This window comes from Podarcis bocagei, assembly GCF_964188305.1.
Source record: "Podarcis bocagei genome assembly, chromosome: 5".
Lineage (NCBI taxonomy): Eukaryota > Metazoa > Chordata > Lepidosauria > Squamata > Lacertidae > Podarcis > Podarcis bocagei.
In genome coordinates this window covers 40,807,419-40,822,267 of record NC_138129.1, presented here as the reverse complement: position 1 = coordinate 40,822,267, position 14,849 = coordinate 40,807,419, and the positions used below count along the sequence as shown (strand labels likewise).

General features: G+C 41.3%; 1 protein-coding gene across 2 annotated transcripts in view; it reads right to left on the bottom strand.

Annotated features, from left to right (window-relative positions):
• Positions 1-14,849, bottom strand: part of PLXNA2 (plexin A2) — a 412,046-nt gene that overhangs the window by 25,657 nt on the left and 371,540 nt on the right. For both annotated transcript variants that reach the window (XM_081195162.1, XM_081195163.1), the window contains exons 23-26: positions 11,220-11,286; positions 8,744-8,890; positions 7,038-7,197; positions 6,739-6,842 (exon numbers count right to left, since the gene is read on the bottom strand). In XM_081195162.1, coding sequence (XP_081051288.1) covers positions 6,739-6,842; positions 7,038-7,197; positions 8,744-8,890; positions 11,220-11,286 — 478 coding nt within the window. The remainder of the gene's footprint in view (positions 1-6,738; positions 6,843-7,037; positions 7,198-8,743; positions 8,891-11,219; positions 11,287-14,849) is intronic.

The following is a 14,849-nucleotide window of genomic DNA, read 5'->3' as shown; positions in this document are numbered from 1 at the left end:
GGTTGCTAAATGATCTGGTATACGCTAAAAAAGGATTGTGCACATTTGGCAGCAAATTATTGCTTTTTCATACTCATGAAATAGAAACAGCTATTACTGTCAGTTGGGGCAATGGGCTGATTAATGTAAAGGACAAACCAGGAGCACAGCAAAATGCTAGTATCCCTGAAATGCATGCCTTAGGCAACTGCTACTGAATACATGCATACGACAGCACACATGCCCCCACAACAGAGGTTGATTTAGCACAGCAAAAGAACAAAAGAACAGGGCATTTAAACCCTTACATGATCCTGGCAGAGCGGGTGATAGCCCCAGCTATTTATTAATGCTGAGACTTTCCACATTACCAAGGGGATTTGGCTACTAGTTGATTCCCAATCATTTTAAATGGAGGCTGGGCCGGGATTTTCAAAGTGAAGGGAATTTGTGCTTTTTACTTATTTAGCTGCTTGTGAAAATCCCCACTTCTCCATTCCCTTTAATAACAGCTGAGGTGGCTTTGCAGAAATCTTAGCCTGCATTTGTACTATATTATACCAGTCTGCAAACCTACGACCAGAAGACTGCATTTTGATCTGTAGGCAAAATGTTGGTTTAGACAGGGCAGAAAGCAGCTCAAGCCCTGCTTAGCTATGAAGCTCCATGGGTGGCTGTGGGCAAGTCATGATCTCTCAGCTTTACCTGCTCTGCAGAGCAGCCATGAGGATAAAACAGGAAAGAGCTGTAAAGCACTCTGCACCTTGAAAAATGCTGCTGACATAACTCCTTCCAACAGTATGAATTTAATTCATGAAAAAGCTTCAAACAAGGAAGGGTTTGTCTGTATGAAGAATCCTGGAAGTAGCCCAGCACACCTGCATCTGACTTATATAATGTCATGGATACAATTGCTTCTCATGTTTTTATTTTCACAAATTACATGTGGGAATACACTCGTGTGTGTGTGTGTGTGTGTGTGTGTGTGTGTGTGTATAGAGACCCTGTACCATTGGCAAGAACTCTTTGACCACACTTCCACAGTAACACAAATAGGCAAGAGGATTTTCTGTGCAATTTGCCACAATTGCCATCATGCTGTTGGCTCATGATGATGCACCTGCACTGTCACAGGAGTTGCCGTGCCCTTCTGCTCCAGCCAAAATTTACAATGGATTCTTCCTTCTCCAGCCAAAATGGAACGTGACAAAACAGAAGCACAGGGCATTACAGATGCATTACCGTCCAGGGTGACTTTCTTGGTAATCCCACAGTAGCCTATGAGGTATATTAATTCCTCACATACTGCACTGCAGTCAAGGATACTGGTCTGGGTTAACAATCTGTATTATAACTGGAACAAGGGGCACCACCCTGTTTAAAGGCCTTTCTAAGTTACTAGTTTGTTGCAGAAAAACATGCACTCTGCAATTGTTTTAGGGGATCCAAACGTCTTCTCTCTTGCCAGCCTCCCTAAATGTTTTTGCAAGGAAATAACATTTTTGTGACAATAATTGCCATTGTTTTAGCCCCGTGGTTGTCCCCCTGCAAGCACCCCTATGGTGAGTGATACATGACTGTAGCTCTGTGATTGCTATATGGGCACCAACTGGAAAGTTTTTATGACAGCTACCTTATGAGGACTGGACATAGTACGACTGATGCTATGTCATATGGACCTGCCCACTTCTCAAGATCCACAGGGAGAGTCCCCCCCCCCCATCTGCTCTTTATTTTACTGAGAACCGTGGCAGTCCTGGGCCAGTTAAGTGCTGCTGGCTTTAAAGCTTGGTTTTGTGAGCAGATGGGTTGTCAAGAGGGCCTCCTTCAAGCCTATAACAATAACAATGAAAGCAACTGAAGGAGGCTAGATTTCTAAAGTGAAATGTTTTAAAGGTGTTTTCTTCTTTGTACAGCATATAGAGAAGGGGTTACAGTGCGCAAGGGGAATCCTTTGAGCGGCTTCAAGAAGCAATATTTATTCTGAGCTGAAAGTTCAAGAGAAACAGATAGGCTGAAATAGGTTAATCAGCAATCTTACATCCAAGTACTGTAGGGTTGGAGGGAAACAGAAGGATTGTAATGGGTGCATAGGCCTACTGCATTCCCCTCAATCAGATAATATTTTCTTCCCAAGAAAAACTCTGGTTTGTCTAACTACTGAAGCTTCACTTTTCATCGTTGTCCAGAATTCCTTACTACTTCCCCCTCCATCCTTCCCAACTCTGCATCCTCCCCCCTTTCACCTAGTGCTTTCTCCTTCTATGGAGCAACCTCTCTTCTTTAGTTGCTTTTCCATTCTGGAATCCTGAGATCTTCTGATTTACATATATGGTATGAATCTCTATGATAGACCACTGATAGTACAGCTGCTCCAACTCTCTACTACTCTTGAATCTCAGTTGGGGGCAGGGAGGGAAGCAGGTTTTTCATTTTAAGTCCATTTTTCCTCTTGGAAGGCTGGAGGAGCTAATAATTAGCACAGTAGGGGGAACTGTGTGCACAGATGTGTGTGTTCAGTTTAAAACAGAGCCACAATATGTATAATATGGTCACAAGATATCTTTTATCATATTATGTCAGTGCCTTATCAGGTGTAGTGACTCTTGGTTTGTTTCTGGACCAATTCAGAGTGTTGTCCTTTATATTTAAATAGATTGGGGCCAAGTCACTTAAAAGATTAGCTTTTCCATCTGTGTATATCTACTGAGAATTTAAGATCCTCTTCAAAGGTCCTGCTCAAATGACGCAAGATGAGCGGCTACTATGGACAGGACATTCTTGGTGGTGGCAACCTGACTGTAGAATAGCCTCCTTAGAGTGGCTTGCTTGACAATTTCTTTATGGTCTTTTTAGCAACAGATGTAATTTCTTTAATTGCCCAAGTCTTTAAAATAATTTGTGATTTTAAAATTTGGGCTCAGAGACTGATATATAATTGGTCTTATTTCTTTCTCTGTGGGTTAAAGTTTTTATGATGCTATTTATTTGTTTTGCTCTTTCATTTTTATTAATCATTGTGACTCTTATTTCTTATAAGCTGCCCAAGAACTTATGCCATTGGTGGTCTATAAAAATATAGTAACTAATAAGGACAGTACATGGGGTTGTATATCTTTTATCCAGATATTGGTTTGGCCTCAGAAACAGAACTTTATCAGGACCCTTCAGAGAATTTTCACTCCATAAACACCTGGATATTTTAAAAAAAACCTAATCGGAAACTGCATAAAGCCAGAGGACAGCCACCTGTTAGCAAGTGCCTTTCCTTTCCCACAGGAAAATGTAAAGCAGCTGCAACATGATCAGTCAGCCCCTTCTTCCAATCCTTCCCTCACCTGTCAAATATTCCTAACCACTGGCTCGCTGGTGGTGAGGTAACCCTATCTCAGCAAGGGTTAAATCTGCTCTCAGTCTAGTGCACTCTCTATTTCACCCTAATCAGCACCTGCAATTGAAAATTCATTGAATTCCTCTGCCATGCAATCCTTGTCTGGACAATGTCATTTGCACACATTACAAGGCTGAATCCTTTGGGGAAATGGGGTTATCAAGCAGTGAATTGCAAGGGTTGCAGAGGTTGCCAGAAGCTGCATCTAGGAGACTGGCTCGTTTATTTGCTGACTGAAGATAAATAAATGGTTTATGCATGTGACACCAACAGTATATGTGGCCCCCAAAATCCCTGTAGTAGACACAAACCTTCCTGCTCAAACAGCAGGCAAGAATATGTTACCATTCCTAAAATAGGCAACTTAGGTTGCAATGCAAACTACACTTACAAAGGAATGTTTAATTTAACAAAGTTGGGGTTACCTCTGAATAAACATGTTTAAGATTGCACAGGATTCACCTGGGTGCTTTTTGACCATCACAAAGAGACAGTAATTTATTCACTTGGCTCATATTGAAATCCACACAGACCCATATCATGCAAAGGATTCAACATGCATTTAGCTTCCTGGACATACAGATTTAGAAAAACTATTTTTTAAGTTTGCTAAATATAGTAAAGTGGTATACAGTGGTACCTCGGGTTAAGTACTTAATTCGTTCTGGAGGTCCGTTCTTAACCTGAAACTGTTCTTAACCTGAAGCACCACTTTAGCAGGGCCTCCTGCTGCTGCCGCGCTGCCGGAGCACAATTTCTGTTCTCATCCTAAAGCAAAGTTCTTAACCCGAGGTAATATTTCTGGGTTAGCGGAGTCTGTAACCTGAAGCGTATGTAACCTGAAGTGTATGTAACCCGAGGTACCACTGTACACTTGTCATGCCTTTTCAATTAACCAGTGTAGCATTTGCAAGCACGTAACTTAACTGATATACACAAATGAATGATAATATTTACAGTAAAAGAAGGGTGTTGGGAACCTAATTTCTGGGGAAAAAATCCACGTGCCTGCTGTGTGTCCGCTTGTCTTGTTTCTAAGAGGCTGGTGCAGTACAGAGCATTATGAGGGATACAATCTAATAATATTGAGAACTAGTAAAAGGAAAAGCAACGTGGCAGTTCAGGGGTGTACCTTTGTGACTAAAATGGAAATGCTTTGCAATTTAAGGGGTGTTTGTGTGATTATTATGGAGCTGACCCTACCCCCCAAATCACATAGCTTTCTCTCTCTGTCTCCAAAGTCAACGTACTGAGCATGGACATCTGCAACAGGGAATGTTTATGTGCATAGACAACAGTGTGCATAGGCTTCAATGTGAACCTTGTGCGGTTAGGGCTCTACTTCTGAGGAAATCTATACAAAAGGAGGTCTGCATGATAGGTTTTCCTCCTGCAGATGTCCAGTCAAATCAGTGTAGACAACACTCAGTCGGTAGAGCATGATACTCTTAATCTCAAGGTCATGGGCTCAAGCCCCACACTGGGCAAAAGGATTCCCTTGTGGTCCCTTCCAACTGTACAATTCTATGAATCTATGAAATCATGGATGGATGGGTGGAGCTAGGCAGAACAAGCAAGTGATACAGCTTCACTCCCTGGTAATTACAGGAGACCCCTCATACATTTAACATGTGGAGGAGCTTTATGTTGAGGATATACATGCAGTCAAACAGCATTTCTGATATTCAGTTTCAAGAAGTATTATGTTTTCATTGGGAAGAACAACACAGTTTTACTTTTTCTCTCTTATATTTCTATGCTTATGGGCATGTGGACATAACCACAGGATAAGAGCTGAATTGTACTGAGTACCCCTCCCTCCTGAGAAGCCAATGGAGATGATGGCATTTGTGACATGGACAGGAGCAGATTACTGTACCCACCACCAGTCTTACTGCAAAGGAAAGCCACTACATGGCTGTGTAATGGACTAAATTTAAGACAAACTGAAAAGGACTTCTGAAGGAGCAAGTGCTGAGGAAATCTGTTCTGTTTTAGGATATGCAGTAATACCTCCGCGAACATCCACCTAGTCTAGCGTCCATTCCGGTGAACATCCATGGCAAACCCGGAAGTACCGGAATGGGTTACTTCTGGGTTTGCAGCTCGCAGATGCGCAGAAGCATTAAATTGCGCATGTGCAGAAGCGCAAACCGCTCCGCACGTGCATGCAGACACGGCGCTTTGCCCTGCGTCCTTTTTGGCTAGTGGCCGGGGGCTCCAGAACAGATCCCGGCCGCAAAACAAGGTACGACTGTACTGCACACAGAAAAATAAAAAAATTCATAGAATTCATGGCCACGAGGGATTAACAATATCCTTTGAAATGATCTGAAAATTGTAGACCTGATAAAAACCACATGACCTTCTTACTTTAAATGCCAAGCATCTGTCTGAGCAAGAGTCAATCTCCCACCCTTTTTGATGAATAATTAGAAAAGTTACTAAGTAGGAGGTTTCATTGTAAAGGAATGGAAGTGTTAATTGAAACAAATGACAAAGCAGATAGGATTACTAGGACAGCACATCTGCCCTTAGGAATGCTGTTCCACCACCTAGGGCTAATACAGTTCCATTCCAATACACACATTTCTTGTGTATCACTCCAGACTCAGATAAGCGGATGGGCTTGGTTGAGTATTCATACTTGGTGATCTGCAATGCAACATAATTAACCAGTTTCTGGCTTATGCAGCCTTTGCAAGTTTCATCAACACTGAATTTGCATGGCATGACAAATTATTTCCTCAATTATTTGCTCAAAAGTCACAGATTGGCTCTGTGGCAGAGCAGGGAACTGAGCCCAGATCTTCACAGTATGGAGACAGTGACATATGAAATGGGCCAGTCTCCCTAAATTGAGCTGTAGCAGAGCTTTGTATGTGTGAATTGGTGGAAAACCAATTGCCCATGCAGCCTGATATCTCGGGACATTTGTTCTGACTATCGCTCTACCCAGCTGCATGATCTGCAGCCCGTGGCAGATTTCACCCCCACACTCCTCTGTCACATTCCAGCCCTCCGCTTCTGACAGGGCAGCTACTACACTGGCCTCGGTATCCTTAGCGCTGGGAGCTCAACTCCTCTGCATATGCTGTCTGTCTTGTGAACACGGCTGGCATTTTTAATTTAGTCAATTTTCAGCTCTGCTTGTTCCTGTGAGATGTGTGTCAGGGCTGTTTTCCCTTTTAATACGTGAACACATTGAGCCGTTCTGATTTATCATAAGAATGTGACTCTCTCTGCCTGTCTTGTTAGAGGAGATACAGAGGAATTAAATTTCTGTGGTGGTTTTTTGTTGTTTTTTTTTGCTTTGTCTTCCGCTCAGCTGATTTCTGTGGGCTGAATTCTAGGCTTTACTTGCTTACCTGATAATGAATCAAGGTGTTTAGCCGCTTCCAGTCACCCTCAATCTTGGTGGTGATATCTTCATCCTGAAGGACCACACGTGCTATTCGGCCTTGCCGCCACTCTGCAGGAGAAGGAAGACAATGTTAGACAATCAAGGACAGAGGCACAGTCATCTCATTGGTAGGATGGTTCTCTGAAATGCTGAACCTCCAAGAAAGGAAGAATGGTTAAATTATTCTTCTATTGATTCCCGTGTAACTGCTGTTCCCACCCCATTTCCATAAGTAGCTCTTTCCCAAACCAAGTATGTTCCTACCCAAGTCCATGTCAACAGCTCGTGGCCTTTGTGAGTATGGGACATTTTTATACACTGCATCCAGAATCTTCTCTTTGACCTGAGTGATGGTGTCACAGTTCAACACTTTCACAGGAATCTCAGGACTGTTCTCATTGTCTGGATTCACACAGTTCAAGATCTAGAGAAGAGAAAAGAATGGGAATATTAAGATGAACTCAGAAAAGCTAAGAAGAAATCATCTGCCTATTACAGGAATTCTCAACCTAAGTTGGAGGTATAAAAATGCCTGTGCACAATTAAGTCCTATTTAGACAGGGAAGCTAAACTGATAAAAAACCCCACGATTTTCCATTTCATAGAAAGCATGTGGAGTCCTAGATCTGTAAGTATGCAGAGATGTAGTCTACATAAGTAGACAATTGCGTACATACAATTACTGTAGCTCTCTCTGGGAAGGTGGATAAAATTTGTGCATGGATGATGCCCACGGGTGATGTACATAATGCTTTGGAAAGCCTGGTTCATCCCTTCAGATTACGGATGGATGGCTTGCTCTTTGTCCGGTTTAAGCGTATTTTATTTTTAGACACTAACAGATTAACTCTGTCCTGTTTTTGCAGTTTAATGTGCAGGTTTTTTTGGGTTTTTTAAACACAAATCTACACCAATGTAGTTAAAAACAGGAACTAATGAGGTGGTCTAGAGCAGGGGTGCCCAAACGTTTTTCAAAGAGGGCCAGTTTTGATGAAGTGAACATGCATGAGGGCCGACTGAAGTTGCTGAGCTTTTTAAAGGATTTTACCCCAGGACATGGGGCCCGGATTAAATCGACTGCTGGGCCATATTAGGCCCCCGAAACGGACTTTGGACATGCCTGGCCTAGGGGCTTTACAATCTTTTCCCTCTTTTCTCCAACAGGACCTAGCCACCTGGAACTGCTGGAAGTGTGACTGGCTCCACACAGGCAGCAAACAAGGTGGCAAATGCCTCCTGGCAATATTGGTGTTGGGATATGATGCCCTGCCTAGGGATATTGTCTGAGGAAAAATGTGATTGTCACTTTGAACCCATGGTATTCACTATGTCTCCCCCCATACATTTGTCCAATGTCCTTCCCAGGGACAATGTATACATTGGTCCAAGAGTTTTGTACAGGTGAGTCCACACTGGGATGTGATTACCCCCTCCAATATTCCTTCCCCATTTGTAATTCAACTGTACCTATACTATACTATACTATACTATACTATACTATACTATAGGATGAGTCCTTTAAAAGAGGCCCCGTGGATACAGAGTACACATATTCCACGGGGCCTCTTTTAAAAAACTCACCTGTATCAATTCTGAAAATGAGGGTTGGAACTAGCTGAGATGGCTAACTGTCTATTTCCACCCTATGTGGAATCTTTAAGCATTTTCCCTACCATTAAAAACAATGGGCTGGCTTAAAAGTAAAAGTATTAGGTTTGTATTACTATTCACTAAGGTGCCTGGGCTTCACATCTTTTCTCAGGAAGCTTCTCTGCTTGGATATGGACCCAGAGTTTCCACAATAAGAATCACCATGAAAACATTCTACTATTATATAAAGCATCTGGGACAGGAAAAAAATTGCCACCTAACTTCCCCATTCAATCTATGTCCAGCCCTGGGGATTATGTTCCCCATAATGGCTGATGGCTGGTGCAACCAAAAATTGTTCAGAGAAGGCACCCACTCACTAGAGTTTTGTACTCAATCTGCTGCCGGATCAGCTTGTCCTCACTCAGGGAATAACGTGCCTCCCCCGTAATGGCATCAATTGGGCCTTTCTCCATCTGTTGCTTGATGGCACAGTACAACATGAAGAGTGGCTCTCCAGCACATTCCTGTTTGACACAGAACACAAGAGAACTTGCACACTGATAAAGATAGAGCTTGTCAAAGGCAGAGAAACCATGGCAAACAAGTATAATTTAAAAGCAGCTACACAACCCTCCTGATTTTTTAAATTCATTGAGCTTCACAAGCAATGTTGGCTGATTTGAGTTTGCATGGTTTTGGTTTCTAAAGATTACAGGATGTGTTGCAAAAATATGTAACCAGAAAGGATGTGTCCTTGTTTTATGCACCATTTAGTAACACAAACATTGGTTTTTACACCTAACATGTATACTGGTCAGTTTCATTATAGGTGTTATATGATGTCAAGTGACTGACAATGGGGTGATCCTGCCCACCTGCCAAAATGACCCATGGAGGGTTGGCCGCATTTGCAGCCAAGACTCCGGGCTAGATCCAATTCCCTGCCCTAGAGGTAAGTTCATAATACTGCTCAATTTACTGGGGATGTACCTCACTAAATAGTGTTCAAAACATGTGTGCTTTCAATTTGGTCAGCATTAATAGTAAAGCAATAAAATAAAGCATTAAATATGAAACATTCACAACTAAAGTATCTAAATAAACCAGAAATTCAAGTAAAAGAAGTCACATAATATCTCCCTTGTTACATTCGATCAACTACAAAGACACTTTTCTTTTTATGTTATTACAAAAATTCACCCACTCCTCTCTGATCCCTTGGCTAAAACTCTGATTCATTCTGTGGTAAACTCCAGCCTTGACTACTGCAACATTCTCATCTTTGGCTTCCTCCTTTTATATCTAAGTTTTCTCACATTGCTCCAAGACTCTGCTACCAAAATTATTATTCTGTCTCAACCCACATGATGCAGAAGCTCAGGAAAGCTCAGTCAGTAAAGCATGAGACTCTTAATCTCAAGGTCGTTGGTTCAAGCCCCACGTTGGGCAAAATATTCCTGCATCACAGTGGGTTGGACTAGATGACCCTCCTGGTCCCTTCCAACTGTATAATTCTACAATTCCATGACACCACTCTTCAAATCCATCCACTAGATGTGCAACTGCATTTGCCCATATTCAACTCTTTGTATTATTGCCTCCCCCCACCCCACTTTATTTTTGATTGCAAGCTCCTGAAGAGCAGGTACCTTGTTAATTTTACCTATAGGACTCTAGAAGTCATCAAGTATATAGATGGTGCTGTGTAAACAATAATTACGATCAGTGCTATTTTTCTAGTAAAAGAGGTGCTGGAGCTCACCAAGAACTTCTCCCTTGTTCTCTTAGAATGGCAATGGCGCCCATCTGAGAGGTGCCAGAACTGAGCTCCAGTGAGCTTTGGCTGGGGAAAAAGCCCTGATCACAATCATCAAATGTATAAAATGGGGAATAACTGTCTATTGGACTGCATTATAAAACACCACAAGATCAAACAGGCGCCAAGATCTGTAGCCATCTGAAGTAGCCATAAACTGTATTCAATGTCTAAAATAAAATATGAATACCCAGCTCTTGATAATGCATTAGATACAGTATAGGAGAATGGGGAACTGAACTGCATTGGCTTGAGACCAGTAGAGTATTTCGTCTTCCTACTCTTTTCTCTTTTAATCTGTTGTATCTGTGCCTTGATTTCCCTCTGCTGAGTACACATGTGTGACATTTCAGATTTGTAATGTAATCTAGAAAGTCATGTGCTAAGGGAACCAGTATAGAACACACCTGTACTACAATCCTAAATCATCCTGACTTCCCCCATGTGAGTCTAGGGAAAGTGCTGAGAATTATTTTGCAGAATTATGGCCTTTTCAAATAGTAACAGTTCCCAGAATGCATAGCAGAGTGTAGTGAGGGCAAAAACCCATTCACAGATTAGAGAACCAAAGCTGCATTTGTACACAGGACTGGGCGGTCTCTACACTTTCCTCCTATTACTCCCTGTCTCTGGGTTTAACTTCCTCCAGCCACTTAAAGAGTTAATACAAAGCTTACATGCAGATTAGACAATGTCTGGTCTTTATTGAGCTTTTGATCTGATTTGTGATACAACAATGAGAATTCATCCTGATTTGCTTATGTGGTGATTTTACACCTTCCTATTAATTATTTGTCCATCCCACACTTCTAGTGCATTTCCCCATTACTTTCCTAACTTCATAAAGTCTGGTTTTTGTGTGTGCTAGGGTTACAAAGCACTTTAGTCCACTTTAATTATGGAAACCTACATTTCTGGCTTAAGCTTGCATCCTTACTGCAAAATACTGATGCTCTGGAGGTGACCACAGAAAACAAGAACTTGCAAAGAACATAACAAAGGAAATGGATTCAGGGTAGAAGCAGCTGGCTCTTTACCTTTAGGAATTTGTGGAGAAGGAAAGCAAACCAATTAGTCAACATCTTCTCAGCCACTGACTCAGTCCTGGGAAGAGATTAGAAGGAGTTTTATTAAGCCCACATCAAAATAAAAAAAATATGAATAGATCATCATAATTTAATTTGTATGTTGCCTTTAAATGGCTAGAGCCATGCTGAAGGCTGCTTCAAACATGAAAAGATTTACACAATTGCAAACATAACAAAAGTAGTCATAAATAAAATACACCAAAAAGCACACAACCATAACTGAAAAATTCCAACAAGTCCCACAGAAATCATTCAAAGATCAAAAAATTAAGATACAAAATATTAATATCAATAACAGCTGCAACAACCAAACCACCTAAACAATACCCCAACCCAAAAGTAAGGACTAGTTTAACTTCTCCCTCCCTCCTAAATTAAGCACAGTAGCTTTTTATGTGAACAGTCCTGAGACCTCCAGGTATAGGGAAGTATATAAATTCAATCAATCAATCAAAAATATATGATTGCAAAGACTCCTCCCTTTACAATCTTTTTCTTTGCAGAACCAGGGGATTAGTGCCAGGGCACCAATGCAATAGAAAAATGTGGCATTTCATCACACAATATAATTGTGTATCTGTATTTTTTTATTTTTAGATTTTTTCTGCTTTTTGATGAAATAATGGACAAAAGGCACAGCAGCAGACAATACGCTAAGTAACAGAAAGCCATCTGCTGCAAGAAAAATAGTTCAAACAAAGATAAACATAAACTCCACAATGTACTCTGAGGGCAAAACTAAGTGTGAACTACAGTAGGGATCTATTGCAATACTCATTGCTGCATATGCTATGTGCTAATATCTATCAAGCTGTGAACTACAATGTTTCAGTGTTCCTTTCAGTGGAACATGCAGCCTTATCTTACTACAAAGCAAGTTGGAACCCCAATTTATTGTGAGAAGGGCTACTGCCTTGGTCACAACTAACAATTGCTGGGCGAGGGACACTCTGTTTTCCTAATACTGTACCTGCTATGTGAGCAACAGCACCCAAAGAGTTAAATAGCCCTTTTAAGTTTGGAAGTAGGAAAATGGTACGCTGAGCTTTTTAAGGCCACCACACCTCTCCTGACTGCATCAGAAATGGTGCATTTTTCAAGGCTAATCTTAGAAACAGCAAGTATGCATTCATTTGTTCAAGCAGCAGATGATGTTCTTGGGGCTCATGATACAGAGAATGTGTGTCCTAATCCTTGTGGAATTCAAAGTTCTGTCATTGGGTGGCCTTTGGGTAAGACATACTCTCCCAACCTAGATTACCTGACAAGACTTGCTGTGGGGCTAAAACAGCCTTCCCCAACCTGTTGCGTCCTAGATATTCCACACTATGACAACTATTGGCCCAAGCCAGCACAACTGATAGCTGTTGTATAACCCAAAGCATCTTGTGGTCAATAGGCTGGGGAAGGCTGAACTGAAATGCCACAGGGAGCTCCTTGGTGGAAGGGTGGGAGCCAATGGAATACCTATAATAATAGTAATTGTTAGGAAATGTCAGTTTCCCGCCTTCAGGGTGTCTGAAAATGTGATTGCAATGCATTCCAGCAGAAAGTGGGGGAGGGGGGGTTGAAGGAACAAGCAAAATTGACTTTAATGCCATCGTTTATGAATGCTGGAAGGTCCCACTCTTGATTTTTGATCAATTGGAATTGGAAAGTCAATCTGAAGCTTTTGTCCCTTCCTCTGCCCCTCCCACATTTTCAGCAAGAAGTAAATGCAGATTGCTCATGAACTGAAAGTAACAAAGCCCAGCTGACAGCCCATCACAGCAGCCCCTCTGAAGGGGATGCCTGGTGGAGCTGTAACTCCTCACACTTGGTGCAAATTATACCCTGTAGCTCAGTAAATCACTGGAATTTGTGGCTGGTGGCAATCAAGGACAGCAGAGTGACAATGGCAGGGGAAATTGCAGCTTTTCTCAAGGGCCACACCCAGCACTAGCTCCTCACATTGTGTCCAAGATTATCTCTAATTTAAATACAATGGTTCTTAATGATAGTTTTTAATGCTGGCACGGCAGGATTGCCGATTCCTCTTTAAAAGTGATACAGCCTCTGTTCCTGGGAAATGGGGAAGATTTTGAAAGATGCATCAATGAAAGGAGTAGAGTTCCTGTTCTCCCTACGTGCTGAGCCAGGGTGTTCATAGAGCAGCTGTAGACGAGCTACTTAATTTATTACCAGCTGTGCCAGCCGAAAACATGCTGCAAATGAATCTTTTCCAAGGCAGGATGATATCCTTTATAAGTGGAACATCTATAGACTTTCTTCCATAGGACACTGATCAGTGGCAATGTTTAACCATCTGACTTTCCCACCAGCAACGAACAGCACTGCTATGCATCATTCAGCTGCACGTTGTCCTAAAATTATATGCTAGGGTGCATCTTTCTCAAATGACAATGAAGTATACAGTGCTTTAGTAAGAATCCGTTTTTGGCAGAGTAACTGGTCACCAGAGATCCAGTAAACACTTTTTCCTACCTTACAACTGGTACAGACATTTTTCAAATAGTTTCAGGCATGACTCTTTGCTACTTGATGAGTGAAGGTGATATTCTAAAGATTTTTTCTTTATATAGAAAAAGGAGGGGCTATTGCTCAGCAGTGTTGAATGCTGCATTCCTGCTGACATCTCTGTTTATAAGATTTCAGGTAGGAGGGCTTGGAAAATATGTGACAAAGGTCACTTCAAATATTTTTCTTGACGGTGTGGTTAATCTTCCTAGTTTACTAATGTTAGGGAATCTCCCATGTTGTACGGATCAAAGTTTAAATAATATCTGGTTCTGCTGTACTTATACAAGCCAACAAATTCTGGGGTATGGAAACTTATTCCTATAAGCAGTGCTCAAATTCTATCTGTCTCTCAATCCAAACACACACACACACACACACACACACACACACAGAGAGAGAGAGAGAGAGAGAGAGAGAGAGAGAGAGAGAGAGAGAGAGAGAGAGAAAGAATTGGGTTTTCATAGAATACCAACTATTTTAGGAAAGGAAGTATGCTGCAGATAGAGTGGCAGAAGACAGCATAGAACTAGGAACAGAAATTCGTCTAAAGCAATTATGATTACAAACTTGCTTTAGAAAAAAATGAAAACCAGGAATCAGAGTCCACATTCTGTGTCAGATTCCATGTAAAGACCATATTGTCATATACTATATGAAATTGTAGGTCAATATGTTTTTATGTATCCTGTCTGCTCTTCATTCCACTCATTCCAGGAATAGTGTTGATATGGAATATGTTATTGTTTCTCTTTGCCAACAATTCACAGACCCTCAGAACAAATATTAACTATAGCTTTGCAGCTCCATCTATTTTTGTATGTTTGGTTTTTTACTCCATAGACAGATACATGTATAAAATGTGTAGGGAACTGTGAAGACAAAAGATTTCCACATCACAAATAGTTGTTATTTGATGAGAGGAAAGTACCTTGCTAATGACTTCTTTTTTTAAAAAAAAAATATGCTTCTGATAACGAGAAAAATAATAGTTAACTTCTATGAAACACCTTGAATAAACAAGCAGTCAACAGTAAACAAATATACCAGTCCATTGAAAAA